The sequence below is a fragment of the Cydia fagiglandana genome, chromosome 19, assembly GCF_963556715.1.
Source record: "Cydia fagiglandana chromosome 19, ilCydFagi1.1, whole genome shotgun sequence".
In the NCBI taxonomy this organism is placed as follows: domain Eukaryota; kingdom Metazoa; phylum Arthropoda; class Insecta; order Lepidoptera; family Tortricidae; genus Cydia; species Cydia fagiglandana.
Window position 1 is genome coordinate 2409682 of NC_085950.1, and position 21246 is coordinate 2430927.

Consider the following 21246-nt stretch of genomic DNA (forward strand, 5'->3'; position numbering starts at 1 on the left):
GGAGGCAGATCTCCGTGAGCTCGGCGTCGGCGAAAGCGCCAGGATACCGCTCTGGAGAGATCAGAGTGGCGTGCTCTGGTGTTGGAGGCCAAGACTCATTATGGGTCACCGCGCCAACCAAGTAAGTAAGTAGTAAGTATAGTTAATAATGGCGTAAGCGTCTTTCATAAATAACGTCATTTTCATTTGTCTACTCTCAATTGCTCAAAGATTGACTGGAAGAGATCCCTTATAGGGATAAGTTCGCCTTTGTACATTGTATACTTTCTTTTAATTGTATCTTAACCTGTCTTTTTACAATAAAGTGTTTACATACATACATACGTCACAAATAAGTAAATATTATTTTTTATCTAAAATAACCATAACCGATTATCGTTTATTTTTCGGGCATAACTGTAACCGAAACCGGTTACTGCATTCTAGTTACAGTTTGCGGGTCTACACTATAGTAGTTTGTGTTACAAGGGATCAAAATGATATATTTCCGTCAAGGGCGTACATTGAATCCTGAATGAAGCGATGGATTCTACAATAAAGTAGAATCTTGAGCGTAATGAGGGATTCAAGTGTTAACGCCCAAGACGAAATAATTTTGATACCGTGTGACACATACTGCTTTTCACATCAACTATGAGGAAAATAAAAAAAATCTTAGTGTTGACACAATCTGATGCTTAAACAGATAACTTAAGCTAAAAAAATAATGTACAAAAAAATGTAAAAATAGTGTGCTTGAACAGAAAAGTTACTTTGATCCCTCCTAGCAGGGAGGCAAAGTGTCACTTTGATCCCTCCTAGCAGGGAGGCAAAGTGTCACTTTGATCCCTCCTAGCGGGGAAAAAAAGGTCTTTTCCGAATAGGTGGTGTGAAAAGATATTTTTCCACATAAGGTATTTTTAAAACGTGTTTAAATTGACTCGTGTTTGCAGTGATTACATTAGTACACGGGAGCGCGCGTGAGCTGTAGGGGGCAGCACAGGATTAACTTTCCGATTTAGGTCAAAAGGCAGCATACCCTCCAACGCGAACGTTCCCTACAAGGCTTCTCTTCCGCGTGTATGATCTGGTGTCTTCGCAGGCGCTGTTTCAGGCTGCACTAGTACTCGCTATTGTTACGTCTATAGACTTCGTCCCTGTATGCATCTTCTGGTGTCTTACTAAGTTTGATTTATTGCGGCATTTGTAATCACAGTGGCTACATTGAAATGGCTTCTGCCCAGTATGTATCATCAGGTGATACTTTAAGCTTGATTTGATACTACATTTATAATTGCAGTGGCTACATTGAAATGGTTTCACCCCAGTATGTATCATCAGGTGATTCTTTAAGCTTGATTTGATACTACATTTATAATTGCAGTGGCTACATTGAAATGGTTTCACCCCAGTATGTATCATCAGGTGATACTTTAAGTGTGATTTCTGACTGCATTTGTAATCGCAGTGGCTACATTGAAATGGTTTCACCCCAGTATGTATCATCAGGTGATACTTTAGGTGTGATTTCTGACTGCATTTGTAATCGCAGTGGCTACATTTAAATGGCTTCGCCCCAGTATGTTTCATCTGGTGTGTTTTTAAGTGCGATTTATCATTGCATTTGTAATTACAGTGGCTACATGGAAACCGTTTCACCCCAGTGTGTATCATCAGGTGTCTCTTTAAGCTTGATTTGTGAAGGCATTTGTAATCACAGTGGCTACATTGAAATGGCTTCTCCCCAGTGTGTATCATCAGGTGATTCTTTAAGTTTGATTTGAAACTGCATTTGTAATCGCAGCGGCTACATTGAAATGGATTTTCCCCAGTGTGTATCATCAGGTGCTTCTTTAAGTGTGATTTGTCACTGCATTTGTAATCGCAGCGGCTACATTGAAATGGTTTCACCCCAGTATGTATCGTCAGGTGATTCTTTAGGTATGATTTGTGACTGCATTTGTAATCACAGTGGCTACACAGAAAAGGCTTCTCGCCAGTATGTCTCATTTCATGTTCCCGTAAGTTAGTACTTGAACTGCACTTGAAGTCGCAATGCCTGCATGTGTACGGCTTTTCTCCGGTGTGTATTCTTATGTGACGTTGTAAGTTTGACCCGTTACTGCACTTGTAGTCGCAAAGACTACATTGGTATGGCTTCTCGCCCGTGTGTATTCTTTGGTGATGTTGTAACCTTGATTTCCGACGGCATTTGTAACCACAGTAACCACATTGAAGAAAAGGCTTCTCTCCAGTTTGCATCTTCTGATGTCTTGGGTTATGGGTGTTCTGGTGACGTCGAAGGTTTGATTCAAAACTACATTTGAAATCACATTCGGTACACCTAAAAGGCTTGTCTCGAGTGTGTATCGCTTGGTGTTTGTGTAAATCACCGTTGTCCACAAAGTGACTCTTTAAATGAGTCTGTAAACTTGTCTTGGAACTTGTTGTATACTCACATTCAGCACACATGAAATTTGTAACACCGTGTTCGCTTTTCTCGTGTTCTATTACAAGCAATTCAGTTTGAAACGTAAAATTACAAAAATCACAAGCAAGTTTGTTTGGCTCGGTCACCAAGTGCGCTTGTTGTATGTGTTTTCTTAAAATATACTTCTTTCTGAAATGCTTGCCACAGTCGTCGCATGTGTATGGTTTGTCACCACTGTGAACAGTCGCATCGCCGCGGAGGCGTTCGAGCACCACGGAACAAGCCATCGCGAGCTGTTCCCTGGCGCGAGCGATGCCGTCCGAACAAACTGAAACACAAATCGACAACAATTTGAACACAATATATTACGCGTATGAATTTAACAAACATCTCGGCATTGCGTGGGATTATCATCAAATTATATAATTATATATATATATATACGCCGTGTTTTTATTGAATTCCGTTAACTTCGGGGTATGGTTAAGTACGCCTAAGAAAATTAAATGGCATAGTTAACTTTAAGAAGTAGTTACATGTAGCATATAGCGTTGTTGTAATACGGGCATTATATTTAACTCAACAATTGAAATCTATGACATATCAATGTCATTTCGAACATTGATCGACCGAGATTTTACTTAAGTTTAGTAGCAAATGTATGAACTCATTCTAAGCACTAATCAATATGTAAACCGGCCCTAAGACACTTGTTGTACACGCTTGTAGAGGCCTTATAAGAAAAAATTAAATTATTGATTATCTCTGAAATGGAGTTAATTAGAATATCGGTGTCTTTGAGAAAGTTACTTGATTTAAGCTCAGGAATGCACCCTCGAAATTAACGGAAATAAAAAAAAAACACGGTGTATATATATTATATTATATTATGGCTTTTACTCCTTGCTAAATTTAGCTAGGTGGATTCTGCCAATGTCGAGGTATAGACTTTTGACTTGTGAGACGAGAATGTTCAATAAAATTTAAACTGGATTGGGCATGATTGGTGGGGATAACTGACAGAACGGGATAGTCTTATGTATCTTTCAGTAGGAGTAGAAGCGAAAGCGCTATTATTGTTTGTCCTTGTCACAGTCTCACATAATACATTTTGTTCCCCATCTTAAATTTAGTATGTAGTCAGTTTGAGATCCTGAATACGGTAAAAATTTAAGATACTACTCCTAAAAATACGTGTGATACCTCATTCCATTCGTCATGATGTCTAGAAAAATGTATTCGAAACGTGTATTAGCACACAAAAAATATCAAAATTTATAAACAAAAAAAGGGAGGAAAAAGTAGGTATTTTTTATTTCCCCAATATCTCAAAAAGTAACAATATTTAAGAAACCAAAATTAATATTATAAAAGAGGAGGATATTTCCAATCAAACATTCCATACTTGCAGAACTGTATCTCCATTATTTATACTTTTTATTCAACGCTGAACACTGCCCTCCGCTCTTCATTTTCGGGAAACGCGCGCGGCGTGAAATTACGATTACGTAACATTAAATATAATTTTAAAGGTATTAAATACTCATTAAAAAATTCAACAAAAAAAATGGTGTATTTAAAACATGTCAACACATGTAATACTTGTAGAAATTTATCTTAAAGTTGCGTTTTCAACAAGTTAGGCAATTGTTAATGAACAAAATTTTCTCGAAATTCCTTCTTTATTGAAAACGAAGAAAAATGTATAAATAACTATTGTAAAATTTTCTCGCCTTCTAGAACCATTCTCATATACATACTTAATAAGTTCACATTACAAAAGTTTTCATAAAGCTAATACTTTGCTTAAAATAAGTTTCAGAATAACATAGAAAATTGACGAAAAACGAAAAATCAAGGTAAAAATTGTAAAATATAACATAACATACATAATAAACATAATACATAATAAATATTATTATAGGACATTCTTACACAGAATTTATTATTATTTTTATTTATTGTTTTTTTTTATTATTTATTAAAATATAAAACAATATTATAACCAAACCATTAATTTTTTCAAAATTTTTATAACGCGATCTTATTGGACATGTATATGAGAAAAGCTCTAGAAAGCGACAAAATTTTACGATAGGTATTTATACATTTTTTGTCGTTTTCGATAAAGAAGGAAGTTTGAGAAAATTTTGCTAATTAACAATTGCTTAATTTGCTGAAAAAATAACTATAAGATAAATTTCTACAAGTATTACATGTGTTGACATGTTTTAAATACACCATTTTTTTTCAATGAATATTTAATACCTTTAAAATTATATTTAATGTTACGTAATCGTTATTTCACGCCACGCGCGTTTCTCGAAAATGAGCCGCGGAGGGCTGTGTTCAGCGTTGAATAAAAAGTATAAATCATAGAGATACAGTTTTGCATGTATGGAATGTTTGATTGGAAATATTCTTCTCTTTTATAATATGAATTTTGGTTTCTTAAATATTGTAACTTTTTGAGATATTGGGGAAATAAAGAATAACTACTTTTTCCTCCCTTTTTTAGGGTTCCGTACCCAAAGGGTAAAACGGGACCCTATTACTAAGACTTCGCTGTCCGTCCGTCCGTCCGTCCGTTCGTCTGTCTGTCACCAGGCTGTATCTCACGAACCGTGATAGCTAGACAGTTGAAATTTTCACAGATGATGTATTTCTGTTGCCGCTATAACAACAAATACTAAAAACAGAATAAAATAAAGATTTAAGTGGGGCTTCCATATAGCAAACGTGATTTTTGACCAAAGTTAAGCAACGTCGGGCGTAGTCAGTACTTGGATGAGTGACCGTTTTCTTTTTACATTTTTTTCCGTTTTTTTTGCATTATGGTACGGAACCCTTCGTGCGCGAGTCCGACTCGCACTTGCCCGGTTTTTATTGTTTATAACTTTTGAATTTTTTTGTGTGCTAATACAAGCTTCGAATACATTTTTCTAGACATCATGATGAATAGAATGAGGTATCACGCGTATTTTTAGGAGTAGTATCTTTAATTTTTACCATTTTCAGGATCTCAAACAGTCTAATGGATTATATTATGATGCGCAACAAATCAATTCGACCTATCATAGTGTCGCATTGCGTATGTTTTGTCCCTCACGGAGGCACGCGTATACCACTTCTATAGGATGCTACCTTCTATGTATCATATGGTAAAATCTAAGACAATTTTGTGCTTCGAATTTGACAGGTACACGAGATGGCGCTGTACAGCTCCATAACTCCATACATTATGCAGTAAATCTGATTGTCAAAAGTTGACGACGGGGCGCGTTTTTTGCTTAGACTTTATCTCTATCCTCTCTATTATAATCAAGTTTCCTTGCTATAATGAATATCAGTTGTACAGTGGCATTCAAAAGTGCATGGATATTGCATAGATGTCGACCGCAATGCCTGCACTTTTGAATGCCAGTGTACATATGTATAAGTATTAAGTTGTGTATGTGTATAATGTGTGTCGTATCGTACTATACGTATGTGCAGTAGTATCGTGGTGTCGCAGTACTCACCCGACACGCAGTCCTCGTCACTCGCCGCGTCCGACACCTCCGACTTGACGACCCGCACCTCCACTACAACAACAACTCTACTTCATGCCGTGTCTTACATTACAGTACAGAGTACAGTTGTATATAACATTAATTAAAGACTCGCATTTGCGAGTGTGAATTGCCACGATAGAGTTTGGTGCATTTAGACAAAATGCTTGAATCAATCAAAAGCAACTTCGCTTATTGTACATGTATAAGTGTATTTGTCCCGTGTCTTTTATTTACCTGTGGCTCATAAAAGACATCTCAGGCTCGTATATAATGACACACTTTGCACACTTGCAATAATAGTACATTACTACAGAGGCCGGGACTAAAGGGGTTGCCGGCCGAAGACATATAGACGGCCGAGCGAAGCGAGGCCGGATAGGTCTGAGCGCGGGCAACCCCATTTCCCGCCGAGGTATGTATAGTGCTTTTCTCAAACATGCAATGAAATAAATAAAATAAAAAATCCACGAAACCCAAGTTTTATTTATAGAAAAAACTAAAAGTAAACTACACCCAAAATATAACCAACACGTACGTGTACGTCGTACCTATATCATTATCACGCGTATGTTTTACACGAGTCGTGTATTTTTACTACCCGTATATTTTCATGTATCTTTGATTTTTTCGCCTTTTATCCGTCTGACTGTCGTTTTCGTCACAAAGATTTACATAGTCTTTCATGTTGATATCATGTTTCACATACATCGTTGCTTTATGCATGGAGTAAATAAGTATAATTTCCACAGTGTTGACGAATTTGTAGTTACATTCATTTAAAATATGCCACAAAACTGTTTCTAATAAACTGTAAGCCATTTTTCTTAGTTTCTCAAATAATAAAATTGCCATAAGCAACCATATAATACATACTTCGTCTTTGATTTGGCGGCAGAGGCAGCAAGTTATTTAAAATCAATTCTGCTTACGCTGCCAATTCCAACACCTACGATTACAATTAATATTAATTTCATTATTTCGTCGGAACTCATATTAAAGTCAAAAAATCAACAACGCACCATAAATCCAATAAAACAGAATGAATATTTTTCAACTTTACCTCCATAACAATTTTAAAAAAATAACTACGCGTGTTTGAGTAGACCTTTTTACCGATAACGTTTAGATGAAATATTTTAAATGTTTTTATTTGTGTAGTTAAATTTATAATTTAAAATTATAGAATGTATTATTTATTAAGTTCATGTTGATTTTATACAAATAAAACTGCAAATTATAGCAAACATTGTTTTTTGTTTTTTTTTTTATAGGCGTAGTGGCAGAGTGTCATTACGAACCATAAAGCAAATACTGCCTCTAGTTTTTTTTAATGGATGAATGCCACGATGCTGTGTCACAAATATCTGTGAAATGAAAATTAAAAAAGAGGACTTTGCCGGCCTAGGCGTGCAAGATGTGTATGAAATTCCATTAACGACCTTTCGTCCTAGCCGCACCTGAAACGTCATACTTCGCAGCCTATTATAAGGAACAAAACATCAATATTTTATTGCATGTTTGAGAAAAATATACTAATTCGTGAGCAGAGATGTGACTTATTTGAAATACTTGTATTTAAAATGCTAAATACCTATTTTGTATTTTGTATTTAAATACCTTTTGAAGAAAACTATTTTGTATCTTATTTGAAATAGTTTTTGGGACCTATTTTCTATTTTCAAAATACAAAATACTTTATAGTAGCTAATGTAGTTAGGTTATACATCTCCTGATGTAACTCCCACCTACATTATTCTGATACAGTACTGCCAACTCTCTCATTCTTTTAACATGGAACTGTTGAATCTGTTTAGTAACGTCGCACATGACCACAAGCGTAGTGAGTGGTTAAAAAAGTGGAATCTTGAGTGTTGCGAGGGTTTCAAGGTACGCGAGGAGAGGAGAACAAACTTTTCTGCCTTGGTGAAACACAAACGAGACGTTTTCATCACACCAACGAGAGGCATTATACTAGCTGTAAAACATCACAAATCAAAATTAATGCTTTTAAAAATTGGCCGTTAGAAACCATCATCCATCCATCCTACCGGTTAATATGAGCAAAGGGACAGGAACCGGTTACCTTAACCGGGGTTTTTCATAGGGTTATTTTAAAAGTGTTTATAAAAACCCCTACCATAACGGTAACCGTTTAATAAGGTAACACCTTGATTCGGTAACCGTATCAGATCAAGTTAACCTCTGTTACCGGTAACCGAAATAAAAACCCAGTCTATTCAGTTACCTCATTATGAGGTTTTTGACCCGCTCAAACGATTGTAATCTTTACGCACACTTAAATTCAACTTATTATTGAATAACCGAGGTTGGCATGGGCGGTCTATGAAGCCTCCAGCACAAACAAGTTTTTTTGCCGTTCCTTTGTTTATCTTTATACCTACCTGTGTGGTGTGTTATTATTATAAATCATATTATATTATAAATAAAATACTTAAAATAAATAAAGTAAATAAAATAACTAAAATAAATAAAGTGAATAAATTAAATAAGTTAAATAAATTAATAAATTAAATAAATTAAATAGATTTTTTTTTAATAAATTAAATAAAATTAAATAAATTAAATAAATTAAATAAATTAAATAAATTAAGTAAATTTAATAAATTAAATATTTTAAATAAATTAAATAAATTAAATAAATTAGATAAATTAAATAAATATAAATAAATTGAATAAATTAAATAAACTGAATAAACTGAATAAATTGAATAAATTAAATAAACTGAATAAATTGAATAAATTAAATATATTAAATAAATTAAACTTATTAAATAAATTAAATAAATATAATTAATTATTAATTATTGTATCAATGCAAATAAATAATTTCTGATTTCTGATTTTTACATTAATTGAATAAATTAAACAAATAAAGTCAATAAAATCAACAAAATATAAATAAAGTAAATAAAATAAACTATTTTTTAGTATTTTTTTAGTTCTACATCTACATCATTAAAACTACTTTAAATGTAGCAAACCAGTAAGCAACCGATAATAAAGGTTACCATAACTGAATGAAAACCTGTTAAAAACCCATAACAAAAACCCTATCGCGATGGGGTTTTGAGATTAACTCGGTTAAAGGTTAGGGTTACCGTTTCAATAAGCTTACCATTACAGTCAGGTAACAGTATGATAGGGTTACCGAATGATAAGGTAACCGAATCGATTGGGTTACCGAATTGATAGGATTAAGCGTAAAGAGGGGTTTTCCGGTCCTTGGAGCAAACAATTAGAAATTTGCACTTCAGATAGAAGACTGATTGACACTGTTTTCAAAGAATAAAGACAGTCTTTGCAACTCGGAAATTCCGAGTAAACTTTTTAATTCAGACTAGGTATTCACTGTTCAGAGTACCTTTTATCGCAAAGTATTTGTATTTTTAAAAAGTATTTTGAAAATACCTATTTTGTATTTGAAATACAAATTCAAAAACTATTTTGTATTCTGCATTTGAAATAGTATATCAAGGAAGTATTTGTATTTTGTATTTAAATACTTTTTATAAAGTATTTTTCACATCTCTGTTCGTAAGTTCCTGTAATATTGGGCCAGCGATATGGTGATGTTTGAATTAATTTTCAGCACAAGAGAAGAAAAACATCAAATAGAAAACAGTATGATTCTAATAAATTGCTTCATCGACGCGACCCCTACAGACGCACAGACAGCCATAAACAATATCTGAACAACAAATTGAAGTCTGACATCCACTTACGCTACGTCTTACGTAGGCGAACAACGCGCGAACGCGGCGCGGCGCGGCGCGGCGAAATCAATCCTTTGATGCCCATAGAAGTGTCCTACGTAAGCGATCTCGTTGCGAACGCGGTGCGGCGGGATTTGCACGCGAATGTCAGGCGGCGCGCCGCGCCGCGTTCGCGCGTTGTTCGCCTACGTAAGACGTAGCGTTAGTCGCTCGCCCCGTCTCCGGCCGCCGTGTGGAAGTCGCCTAGAGTAACCAACACTAGATTAAACCTATGTACCGAGTACTTACGGAGATCAAGTAAACAGTGTAACTGCAAGCATTTTCTAGTAATAAATAAATAAGACAGTAACATAGTACAATGACTGTCTTAAAATTATTTACCTTTCAGAATATTTATTGTTCTTAGTGTCCTTACACACACAAATGATAATATTAAAAAAGTTAATAAATTTTTTTTGTTATACTATTGCCCATAAATTTTTAGTAATTCACAAAAATCTTTCAGAAAGCTTAATAAGTCCAAAACATTGTTATTTTTATACAGATATTTTAAAAGTTTTAAGTCATAATGTATTGTTTGTCATATTATCATTAGTCCTAAACCTGAAACTGTTAACTTTTCAGGATTTTCGTAAGCTGTTTGTTATCCTATAGATAGGTCAGGTTAGTTTGTTTTATGGCAATCCTGAGAAGTTACGCGATTCTGAACCAACCCAAGTATGACTAACGAAAATGAGGACAAACAATACATTACGGCATTAAACTTTATGGGAAACAATAGAGACCTTAGCCAACTGCTATCTAGTAACACTTTCTAATTCTGTCATTAAAACTAAGCACTCACACAACATATCATCAGCTGCCTCATCTTCATCCAGCGTCTCCGGTTTGACCGGGGGCTCTTCACCTGAAGCAAACATACAAGTTTATAAGCAACAGACTAGTTTATGCACAAGCTCTTCTAGCCTAATAGGTACATACATATTAAAACTATTACCCGTTATTCATAACTGTGAATCTTACATTATCCACTAACATTATAGAGGAGCAGGTACTCACACGACACAGGCTCCTCACTGGTCCCGTCTCCATCCTGCATTCCCGACTCGCCTGCGGGTTCCTCTAGAGCAAACAAACAACAAATCACATCATCTTCCAGTTTGTTCTGATTCTATGAAACGGTTATTTTAACTGAGCCAAATAGCAGCTCCATCAGGCAGGCTATTGGCCAGTCCTAGCACGAGTGTGTATGATGCAACCATCTAGTATTGCAGAATTCAATGTATTAATTGGACATATCTATAGCATTTAATCAGAATGAGTAATATTCAAGACTTGTTTGACGGGTGGTGCTTCCCTACCTTTAATGCTCTCTCCCTGCAGCCGCACCCGCAGCTCCGCCTGGCTGCGCTGCACTTGCAGCTTGAAGTCGCTCGCGTCTCGCAGGCGGCCCACGCACGCCGAGCAGATGCCGCACGAGCCCGAGCCGCCCACTACCAGCTGAATATTTAATTGTCAATTAAGGATAGATATCTGCAAAAAAAACTCCAATTTTCCTTCAACGGTTAAACTGTGTAGCAGTTATAGCATAAAGTAGCGATGAACATCAAAGTTGTAGTATATACTTACATTAATATCGAAGCACTGTTTGAGCATGTCGGCATATATCTCCGTTTTGCCGAGATATGTGTACGGCGTCGTCATGCCCTTGTCCGGAGCACGCCGCAGGCAGCAACTACACGAATGCATTGAGTCCATCACGGCAAGCGCAATACTTCAATAGTCAAAAAAATAAAACACAACAAGACCCAAGCACAGAATACCCAAGACGAAATAAGCTAACCTCAAAAATTTGATTTGACACTGACAGTAAAATCTTTTGACAGATAACGGTGAAGGGTACGTTCAGAAAAAGTAAAGGCCCATCCAGACGGGGTTATCAAATTGACAATTTGATCAGAAAAAAACTTCGCGTCATTCAGTGACGCTAGTATTTTCGTTTGATGGCATTGTTTTAATTTAGAGGGCTCTAAAGCTGACAATTTGTAAAGGCGAATCCAGACTAGTCTATTTTTTGCCAATCTGATTAAATTGCCCAATCGAATTAGGGCGTGCGGACGCAAACGCCAATTTGATAATGACCGATATTACCGATAAAATGAGGTGCGGACGCAAAAATACCAATTTGTGAGGTCAGTGTTTTCGTTCTAGGGCATTTTTTTTATTTAGAGGGCTCTTATATCACCCAAATCTAAAATTGGTAATTTGATTAAATTAGAGATTGACGCCGATTTCATTTCTGATGAAATCAGTCGATTTGATCATCCCGTCTGGATACCGCTGTATACAATTTCATGGCCACATTTGCACGCGCTTTTACAACGCGCGTTAAAAAGCGTTTGAATAACACAAATACATGATTGTGTATTTATTCACACGATGGCGGTGGCGCTTATTATCAAGCGTTGCTGGATTTTCGACTTAAGCGTTGGTCGTTAAATCGAATAGTGCAGTCCAGACGGGATGATCAAATCGATCGATTTGATCAGAAATATAATTGGCGTCAATCTTCAATTTTAAAACAGTAACAGACTACCGACCTTGGTGATATTAGAGCCCTCTAAATTAAAAAAAATGCCCTCAAATGAAAATACTAGCGTCATGAGTATTCTTGCGCCCGCACCTGTATTTTATCGGACATATCGGCCAACCAAATTGGCGATTGCGTCCGCACGGCCTGATTTGATTGGACAATTGAACGTATGACTCAGCTTACGGGGTATTACGGGGCTCGAGCCTGGCGCGCACGGTAAATAAATCACCGCTTCATAAAGCCGGCCAGTTGAATGACATTATGCAACATTTTGACTAACCATCTTTTTTCTGTGCGTATCAAAAAACCTATTAAATATTGCAGTTTGTAGGAATGACCATTTTTACTTTCTACAAGCTTTGAATGTCAGACCAAGCTAAGCTGGCAGTAATTTTGAAAAGTACCACATGAAAGAAAATACCGCCGCTCCGATGCATTCCTGTTTGTTGTCCAACTGTGTCCGATAAGCTTACACTACCTGCCCCCGTAGCACGGTCGCGTTTTTATCGCTTGTCACCATGCCTGTCACGTTCTAACAAATATGTAAGTGCGAAAGGGACGCGAATAGTGATAGGCGATAAAAATGGAGCCGTCATTATCTTTGTTTTGATAAACGCCATTATATTAGTAACAATAGAGAACTTAATAGTTATTTATTTTACAAGGGGGCAAAGTTGTTGTTTATCCGCTCGTGCTATTATTGATACCCGAGCAAGCGAAAGATTACAAGATATACAAAAATGGAATCTTGAGCGTTGCGAGGGTTTCAAAACACGAGGGTTAAACAAAATTTGCCCCCGAGTGAAACATAAATTTTTTCACCACACCAACCCGAAGAAAATATTGTAAGATATCAAATAAAAACAAACCAAATCAAATCCCAATGAATGTAATTATCGGGGGGCACGGCAGTGCCCCCGCCAAGTCGAGCGCGAAGCAAACACTGCCGTACCATCCTTTACTGGAACCATTTCGCCGCATTTTCAGGCCCCTATTTGAGAACCTCTGGATAAGACCAGAACGCAGAAATTTTGGTCATCCAGTAAGCTATAATCACATACTTAAAATCCAAAATTTCAAGTCTGTAGGTCATTTAGTTCCGAAGTTAAGCGAAAGCAAAGTTTCGCATTTATGAAACTCACTCATGATCATCAGAATAGAACTAGTACTTCCCATAAACTCAGAGAGCTGAAATTTGGTACAGAGTTAGGGTTTAATGGCCACATAAAGGGAAAACCTAAAAATATTGCAATATCAGTCACGTTTTAAAGATCTAAGAACTGCATAAGTAAGTTTGTAATCCCATATAATTATATGATATTACAAAGTTACTGTTGCAGTTCTTACAAATAGTAGGTAAAGTAAAGTAAAGGTACACTACGATGTACGATGTGAGTATGAATGAAGATATGTTTAGTTATGATATGTGTATACATAGTATGGGTATGAGTACCCGAAAAGAAGGACTGCCTACAAAAAGAGATGAGATCCCATCAAAAACATTACATGTAAAAAGGTGCAAGTCTCGCAACGCTTTTACTACAAAAAAGTTTTGAGATGTAATGTGAAACCAAGTCGGTTATTTTAATCAGTGCCAGGGGGTGTTAAAACCGTATCAATAAGATATCTTTAATTTGTAATACGTATAGTGACTTGGCCATCGCACGGCTGCATAATGACAAAAGGATCATCGTCACCTATTAAAAATAATTCTAATTGAACATAACGCTAGCGCTAATTGCAGTTTGAGCATTACACATATTTACGAGTACGGTACGAGTAAAGCATTATGTGCGATTGCCAAGTCATTATATGATGATTAGTGACGGATTACTGATTATTATTTAATTATTCAGATTTAATGAATGGGCAATACGAAAAACTGTTGCTACTGTACAAGAATCAGAACCGGAAAAAAAGAAAAGAAAGATTTGTAATAATAAAAAAACAACTCCTAAAAAGAAAAAAAATGTGTTAAATAAGAAAATCTAATAAAATAAATCAATATGCCCACGTTTCTACAAAAAGAAGTGAAATCCCACCAAAAACATTCTGTAAAAAACTAGCCAAGTCTCGATGGAGCTGCTTGTTTATCTCTAAAAAGTAATGAAATCTAGACAAAGTCGTGCCAAGTCTAAGGTTCCTTACTGCGATTTCTTTATTATTATAGTTAATGTTGTGTGACTTGGCCGTTGAAGGGTACACAAGGGTACAAAACCAGGTGCTCCATGACACCATTGCACCAATCTGTCGCCAGAACCGCTACCCATTGACGATGGAAAATTGCCACTTGGAAAACGTTGATTCAATAACCAGTCAATTGTGGGCTTGATAAAGCTGCGTATTTCAATAATACTTATGTATGGGCGAGCCTGAAACAAACACTTCTTTTTGGTGCAATGGCAGATTGGTGCAATGGTGTCATGGAGCACCTGGTTTTGTACCCTTGTGTACCCTTCAACGGCCAAGTCACACAACATTAACTATAATAATAAAGAAATCGCAGTAAGGAACCTTAGACTTGGCACGACTTTGTCTAGATTTCATTACTTTTTAGAGATAAACAAGCACCTCCATCGAGACTTGGCTAGTTTTTTACAGAATGTTTTTGGTGGGATAGTATTTTATACAATCGTGATATAATAGAGAGCTTTTCAGTCGAGTACCGTGTTTAGGCAACGAAGCTTACTGAGCTGCCTAAGTAAGGTACGAGATTGAAAAGCTTGATACAATTCTTTTTTTACGAGTTAACAAAAATAATACTTTTAACTAGTAGAATCATATACACATACATATAGACACCTTCTCGAAACTCATGAGGCCCTGGTACTTGCTCCTTGCTAAATTCAATTTTTAAACAGTTTTTTTTCTCGATTTTAGCCACCGTAGCCTATGGACGCTAAGCGGTTTTCGTAGTCTATGGAAGTTCCTATAATAAGGGTGTCACATGCGCGTTTCTGACTTATGAGGCAATTGTTCCTACAATACAACCTAAAATAAGTACATAATTAATTTGAGCTATGGTTTTGTTTCGTCCTCTAGACCGCGGCGAGGTGTGATTGGTCAATTTTATTATAGTTGACTAAATTGTATCGAAATGAATATTATAGTTGAGTTGGGAGCCCATACATTAAAAGTACCCAAATGCAGTTTGGTATACGAAATCTTAATTCAGGAATTAATCGTTTAAAAGTCAACCAGCAAACACAAGAAAACAACATTTGCATTTGATTACTTTGCCCCACATGTGAATAAAATGAAACTTTGCTTTTTGAAGTGCAAATAAAGCCTTTCCGAGCGGGTGTGGTGAAAAATGTATTATAGTACTTACTTTCTAATCTGCCGTAGAAACCACGATGTTTTAAAAAACTTGTAAATTTTTGTCACACGCTATTTGATAATATAATATATATTAGTTAGTGGTGACCGTTTCAACCGCCTTGTTTTATATTTGTGTCCGAATTGAATGTACGATTACTCGTACATTCAATTCTTACATTATTTTACTGTCGAACCAAAAAAAATATGGGCATAAGTATGTAGGTTGTAGGCCACTCATTGTTAACACGGTACGTCTTTCAGAGCTTACCTACTCGCCATCAGGGATAAATTAAGACTTTTCATAGAATGACAATCATTGAATCATTGTAACGAAAATAAAGGCCTTGACCTGTCAATAGGTAGGTAGGATTTGCTAGTGTAGCAATGGTAAGGAAAAGAAGTAGAATGGAATAATATGTTTTATTTAAGGATAGAGGATATAAATCCATTAATTTACAATATACAATCAATTTTAGTAATTATAGTGGAATACAAAGTCACTCTCTAACTTTATATTTCCAAATATATACTTCTTTATTTTATATTTGATTTGCGCATCCAATTCAATAATGAATACTTACTTACTTACTGCTGTGGTGCTGTGGCGCAACGACCCGAAGTGGATCTTGGCCTCCGACACCAAAGACCGCCATGCTACTCTCTCCAAAGCCGTTTCTGTCCAGTCGACGGTGCCGAGTTCGCTAAGGTCTTTCTGCACTTCGTCTCTCCAGCGGTACCTAGGGTACCTATAGTGAATGGTGGTACAGAATGCTGTTGGGGCTGCCTCGGATTGCAGTGCCTCTGGGATGTTTGCGGATGCGGAGGCACGAATGGATGATTTCTACGCCATTATGGGAAAACGCACAGCATCTCAGATGCACCGATTGAGAAACAGCTCCAAGAGCTTTCTTACCGAAATCGGCGAGAGGCTTGATGATCCCTTTTATAAGTATTGGGCCTCAATGCATGTCCCTTTCTACCGGATAGATACCTAAATGACTGTTAATGTTAATATTTATTATAATATTTTATTTTAATTTTAATGTAAATGAGACATTATCTATGTGATTGGACCTTATCGTCGATGGCGCTTACGCCGCACAGCGCTGTGCGGCATTGTATTTATATCCGAGCATAGTTAATAATGCCTCCGCTGGCTTGGCCATTTCGAAAGGATGGGAGAAGATCGGGCAGCCAAAAGGGCCTACTTGGGTCGACCAACTGGGCGCCGTCCGGTTGGTCGTCCTAAATACCGTTGGGCAGATAGAGTGGAGGCAGATCTCCGTGAGCTCGGCGTCGGCGAAAGCGCCAGGATACCGCTCTGGAGAGATCAGAGTGGCGTGCTCTGGTGTTGGAGGCCAAGACTCATTATGGGTCACCGCGCCAACCAAGTAAGTAGTAAGTATAGTTAATAATGGCGTAAGCGTCTTTCATAGATAACGTCATTTTCATTTGTCTACTCTCAATTGCTCAAAGATTGACTGGAAGAGATCCCTTATAGGGATAAGTTCGCCTTTGTACATTGTATACTTTCTTTTAATTGTATCTTAACCTGTCTTTTTACAATAAAGTGTTTACATACATACATACGTCACAAATAAGTAAATATTATTTTTTATCTAAAATAACCATAACCGATTATCGTTTATTTTTCGGGCATAACTGTAACCGAAACCGGTTATTGCATTCTAGTTACAGTTTGCGGGTCTACACTATAGTATGTAGTTTATGTGTTACAAGGGATCAAAATGATATATTTCCGTCAAGGGCGTACATTGAATCCTGAATGAAGCGATGGATTCTAAAGTAGAATCTTGAGCGTAATGAGGGATTCAAGTGTTAACGCCCAAGACGAAATAATTTTGATACCGTGTGACACATACTGCTTTACATATCAACTATGAGAAAAAAAAAATTAGTGTTGACACAATCTGATGCTTAAACAGATTATTTAAGCTAAAAAAATAATGTACAAAAAAATTTAAAAATAGTGTGCTTGAACAGAAAAGTGTCACTTTGATCCCTCCTAGCAGGGAGGCAAAGTGCCACTTTGTTCCCTCCTAGCAGGGAAAAAAAGGTCTTTTCGGAATAGGTGGTGTGAAAAGATATTTTTCCACATAAGGTATTTTTAAAATGTGTTTAAATCGACTCGTGTTTGCAATGATTACATTAGTACACGGGAGCGCGCGTGAGCTGTAGGGGGCAGCACGGGATTAACTTTCCGATTTAGGTCAAAAGGCAGCATATCCTCCAACGCGAACGTTCCCTACAAGGCTTCTCTTCCGCGTGTATGATCTGGTGTCTTCACAGGTGCTGTTTCAGGCTGCACTAGTACTCGCTCTTGCTACGTCTATAGGCTTCGTCCCTGTATGCGTCTCCTGGTGTCTTGCTAGGGTTGATTTATTGCGGCATTTGTAATCACAGTGGCTACATTGAAATGGCTTCTCCCCAGTATGTATCATCAGGTGATTCTTTAAGCTTGATTTGATACTACATTTATAATCGCAGTGGCTACATTGAAATGGTTTCACTCCAGTATGTATCGTCAGGTGATACTTTAAGTGTGATTTCTGACTGCATTTGTAATCGCAGTGGCTACATTTAAATGGCTTCGCCCCAGTATGTTTCATCTGGTGTCTTTTTAAGTGCGATTTATCATTGCATTTGTAATTACAGTGGCTACATTGAAATCGTTTCACACCAGTGTGTATCATCAGGTGTCTCTTTAAGCTTGATTTGTGAAGGCATTTGTAATCACAGTGCCTACATTGAAATGGCTTCTCCCCAGTGTGTATCATCAGGTGATTCTTTAAGTTTGATTTGTAACTGCATTTGTAATCACAGTGGCTACATTGAAATGGCTTCTGCCCAGTATGTATCATCAGGTGATTCTTTAAGCTTGATTTGATACTACATTTATAATCACAGTGGCTACATTGAAATGGTTTCACCCCAGTGTGTATCATCAGGTGTTTCTTTAAGCTTGATTTGTGAAGGCATTTGTAATCACAGTGCCTACATTGAAATGGCTTCTCCCCAGTATGTATCATCAGGTGATTCTTTAAGCTTGATTTGATACTACATTTATAATCGCAGTGGCTACATTGAAATGGTTTCACCCCAGTATGTATCATCAGGTGATACTTTAAGTGTGATTTCTGACTGCATTTGTAATCGCAGTGGCTACATTTAAATGGCTTCGCCCCAGTATGTTTCATCTGGTGTCTTTTTAAGTGCGATTTAACATTGCATTTGTAATTACAGTGGCTACACAGAAAAGGCTTCTCGCCAGTATGTCTCATTTCATGTTCCCGTAAGTTTGTACTTGAACTGCACTTGAAGTCGCAATGCCTGCATGTGTACGGCTTTTCTCCGGTGTGTATTCTTATGTGACGTTGTAAGTTTGACCCGTTACTGCAGTTGTAGTCGCAAATACTACATTGGTAAGGCTTCTCGCCCGTGTGTATTCTTTGGTGATGTTGTAACCTTGATTTCCGACGGCATTTGTAGCCACAGTAACCACATTGAAGAAAAGGCTTCTCTCCAGTTTGTATCTTCTGATGTCTTGGGTTATGGGTGTTCTGGTGACGTCGAAGGTTTGATTCAAAACTGCATTTGAAATCACATTTGGTACACCTAAAAGGCTTGTCTCGAGTGTGTATCGCTTGGTGTTTGTGTAAATCACTTTTAAACAAACTGGTATAATTACAGTGATTACAATTAAAAACGTTGTCCACAAAGTGACTCTTTAAATGAGTCTGTAAACTTGTCTTGGAACTTGTTGTATACTCACATTCAGCAGACACGAAATTTGTAACACCGTGTTCGCTTTTCTCGTGTTCTTTTACAAGCAATTCAGTTTGAAACGTAATACTACAAAAATCACAAGCAAATTTGTTTGGCTCGTTCGCCAAGTGCGCTTGTTGTACGTGTTTTCTTAAAATATACTTGTGTCTGAAATTCATGCCACAGTATTCGCAGGCGTATGGTTTGTCTCCACTGTGAACAGTCGTGTCGCCGCGGAGGCGCTCGAGCACCACGAAACAATCCATTGCGAGTTGTTCCCCGGCGCGGGCGGCGCTTCCATCCGAACACACTGAAACAAAATAGTATTTTTCTCAAACATGCAATGAAATATTGATGTTATGTTCCTTATAATAGGCTGCGAAGTATGACGTTTCAGGTGCGGCTAGGACAAAAGGTCGTTAATGGAATTTCATACACATCTTGCAGGCCTAGGCCGGCAAAGTCCTCTTTTTTAATTTTCATTTCACAGATATTTGTGACACAGCATCGTGGCATTCATCCATTAAAAAAAACTAGAGGCAGTATTTGCTTTATGGTTCGTAATGACACTCTGCCACTACGCCTATAAAAAAAAAAACAAAAAACAATGTTTGCTATAATTTGCAGTTTTATTTGTATAAAATTAACATGAACTTAATAAATAATACATTCTATAATTTTATAATTTTAAATTATAAATTTAACTACACAAATAAAAACATTTAAAATATTTCATCTAAACGTTAGCGGTAAAAAGGTCTACTCAAACACGCGTAGTTATATTTTTAAAATTGTTATGGAGGTAAAGTTGAAAAATATTCATTCTGTTTTATTGGATTTATGGTGCGTTGTTGATTTTTTGACTTTAATATGAGTTCCGACGAAATAATGAAATTAATATTAATTGTAATCGTAGGTGTTGGAATTGGCAGCGTAAGCAGAATTGATTTTAAATAACTTGCAGCCTCTGCCGCCAAGTCAAAGACGAAGTATGTATATGGTTGCTTATCCAAGATGGCGGCCATAGTGCATGGCCGCCATCTTGGAATCCAAAATGGTCATCGTTTTCGAAATCTGCGCCCCCTAAAACCTATAAAACGACACCCATGACGACTTTTATGACATAGTGCATGGCCACCATTTTGGAATCCAAAATGGTCATCATTTTCTAAATCTGCGGCCCCCAAAACCTATAAAACGACACCCATGACGACTTTTATGACATAGTGCATGGCCGCCATTTTGGATTTCAAAATGGTCATTATTTTCTAAATCGGGGCCCCCTAAAACCTATAAAACGACATCCATGACGACTTTTATGACATAGTGCATGGCCGCCATCTTGGAATCCAAAATGGTCATCATTTTTGAAATCTGCGCCTCCTAAAAACTATAAAACGACACCCATGACGACTTTTATGGCATAGTGCATGGCCGCCATTTTGGATTCCAAAATGGTCATCATTTTCAAAATTGGGGCCCCCTAAAACGTATAAAACGACATCCATGACGACTTTTATGACACAGTGCATGGCCGCCATTTTGGATTCCAAAAAGGTCATCATTTTCGAAATCGGCACTCCCTAAAACCTATAAATCGACACCCATCTCGACTTTTATGACAAAGTGTTTGGCTACCATCTGCATGCAAGACATTTCTATTATTTTTACGTACAAAAATGGCCCCCTGTCAACTTCCAACCGAGATTTAATCGATAATTTATTCGATTAATATTCAGATTAATTCAATTTCAATCTATGTTAGGTCGACTAAACTAATCGCGATTAAAATTTGAGGATTAACTTTTTTTATTCCATTAATTAATCGAATAAACAGTTAATCTATTA

The 21246-nt window shown here is 36.9% G+C and overlaps 2 protein-coding genes across 2 annotated transcripts in view; one reads left to right on the forward strand and one right to left on the reverse strand.

Annotated features, from left to right (window-relative positions):
* The window catches only part of LOC134674171 (oocyte zinc finger protein XlCOF6-like), a 298501-nt gene that overhangs the window by 246606 nt on the left and 30649 nt on the right, over window positions 1-21246 (forward strand). The window lies entirely within an intron of this gene.
* LOC134673966 (gastrula zinc finger protein XlCGF57.1-like) lies at window positions 182-2612 on the reverse strand. Its single transcript, XM_063532010.1, has one exon. It carries the CDS (start codon window positions 2449-2451, stop codon window positions 1090-1092), a length of 1362 nt encoding a protein of 453 aa, XP_063388080.1. The 5' UTR covers window positions 2452-2612; the 3' UTR covers window positions 182-1089.

Bases quoted from the DNA above. Each gene is read 5' to 3' on its own strand.
- LOC134673966 (XM_063532010.1), bottom strand. From the start codon at position 2,451: ATGTGTGCTGAATGTGAGTATACAACAAGTTCCAAGACAAGTTTACAG.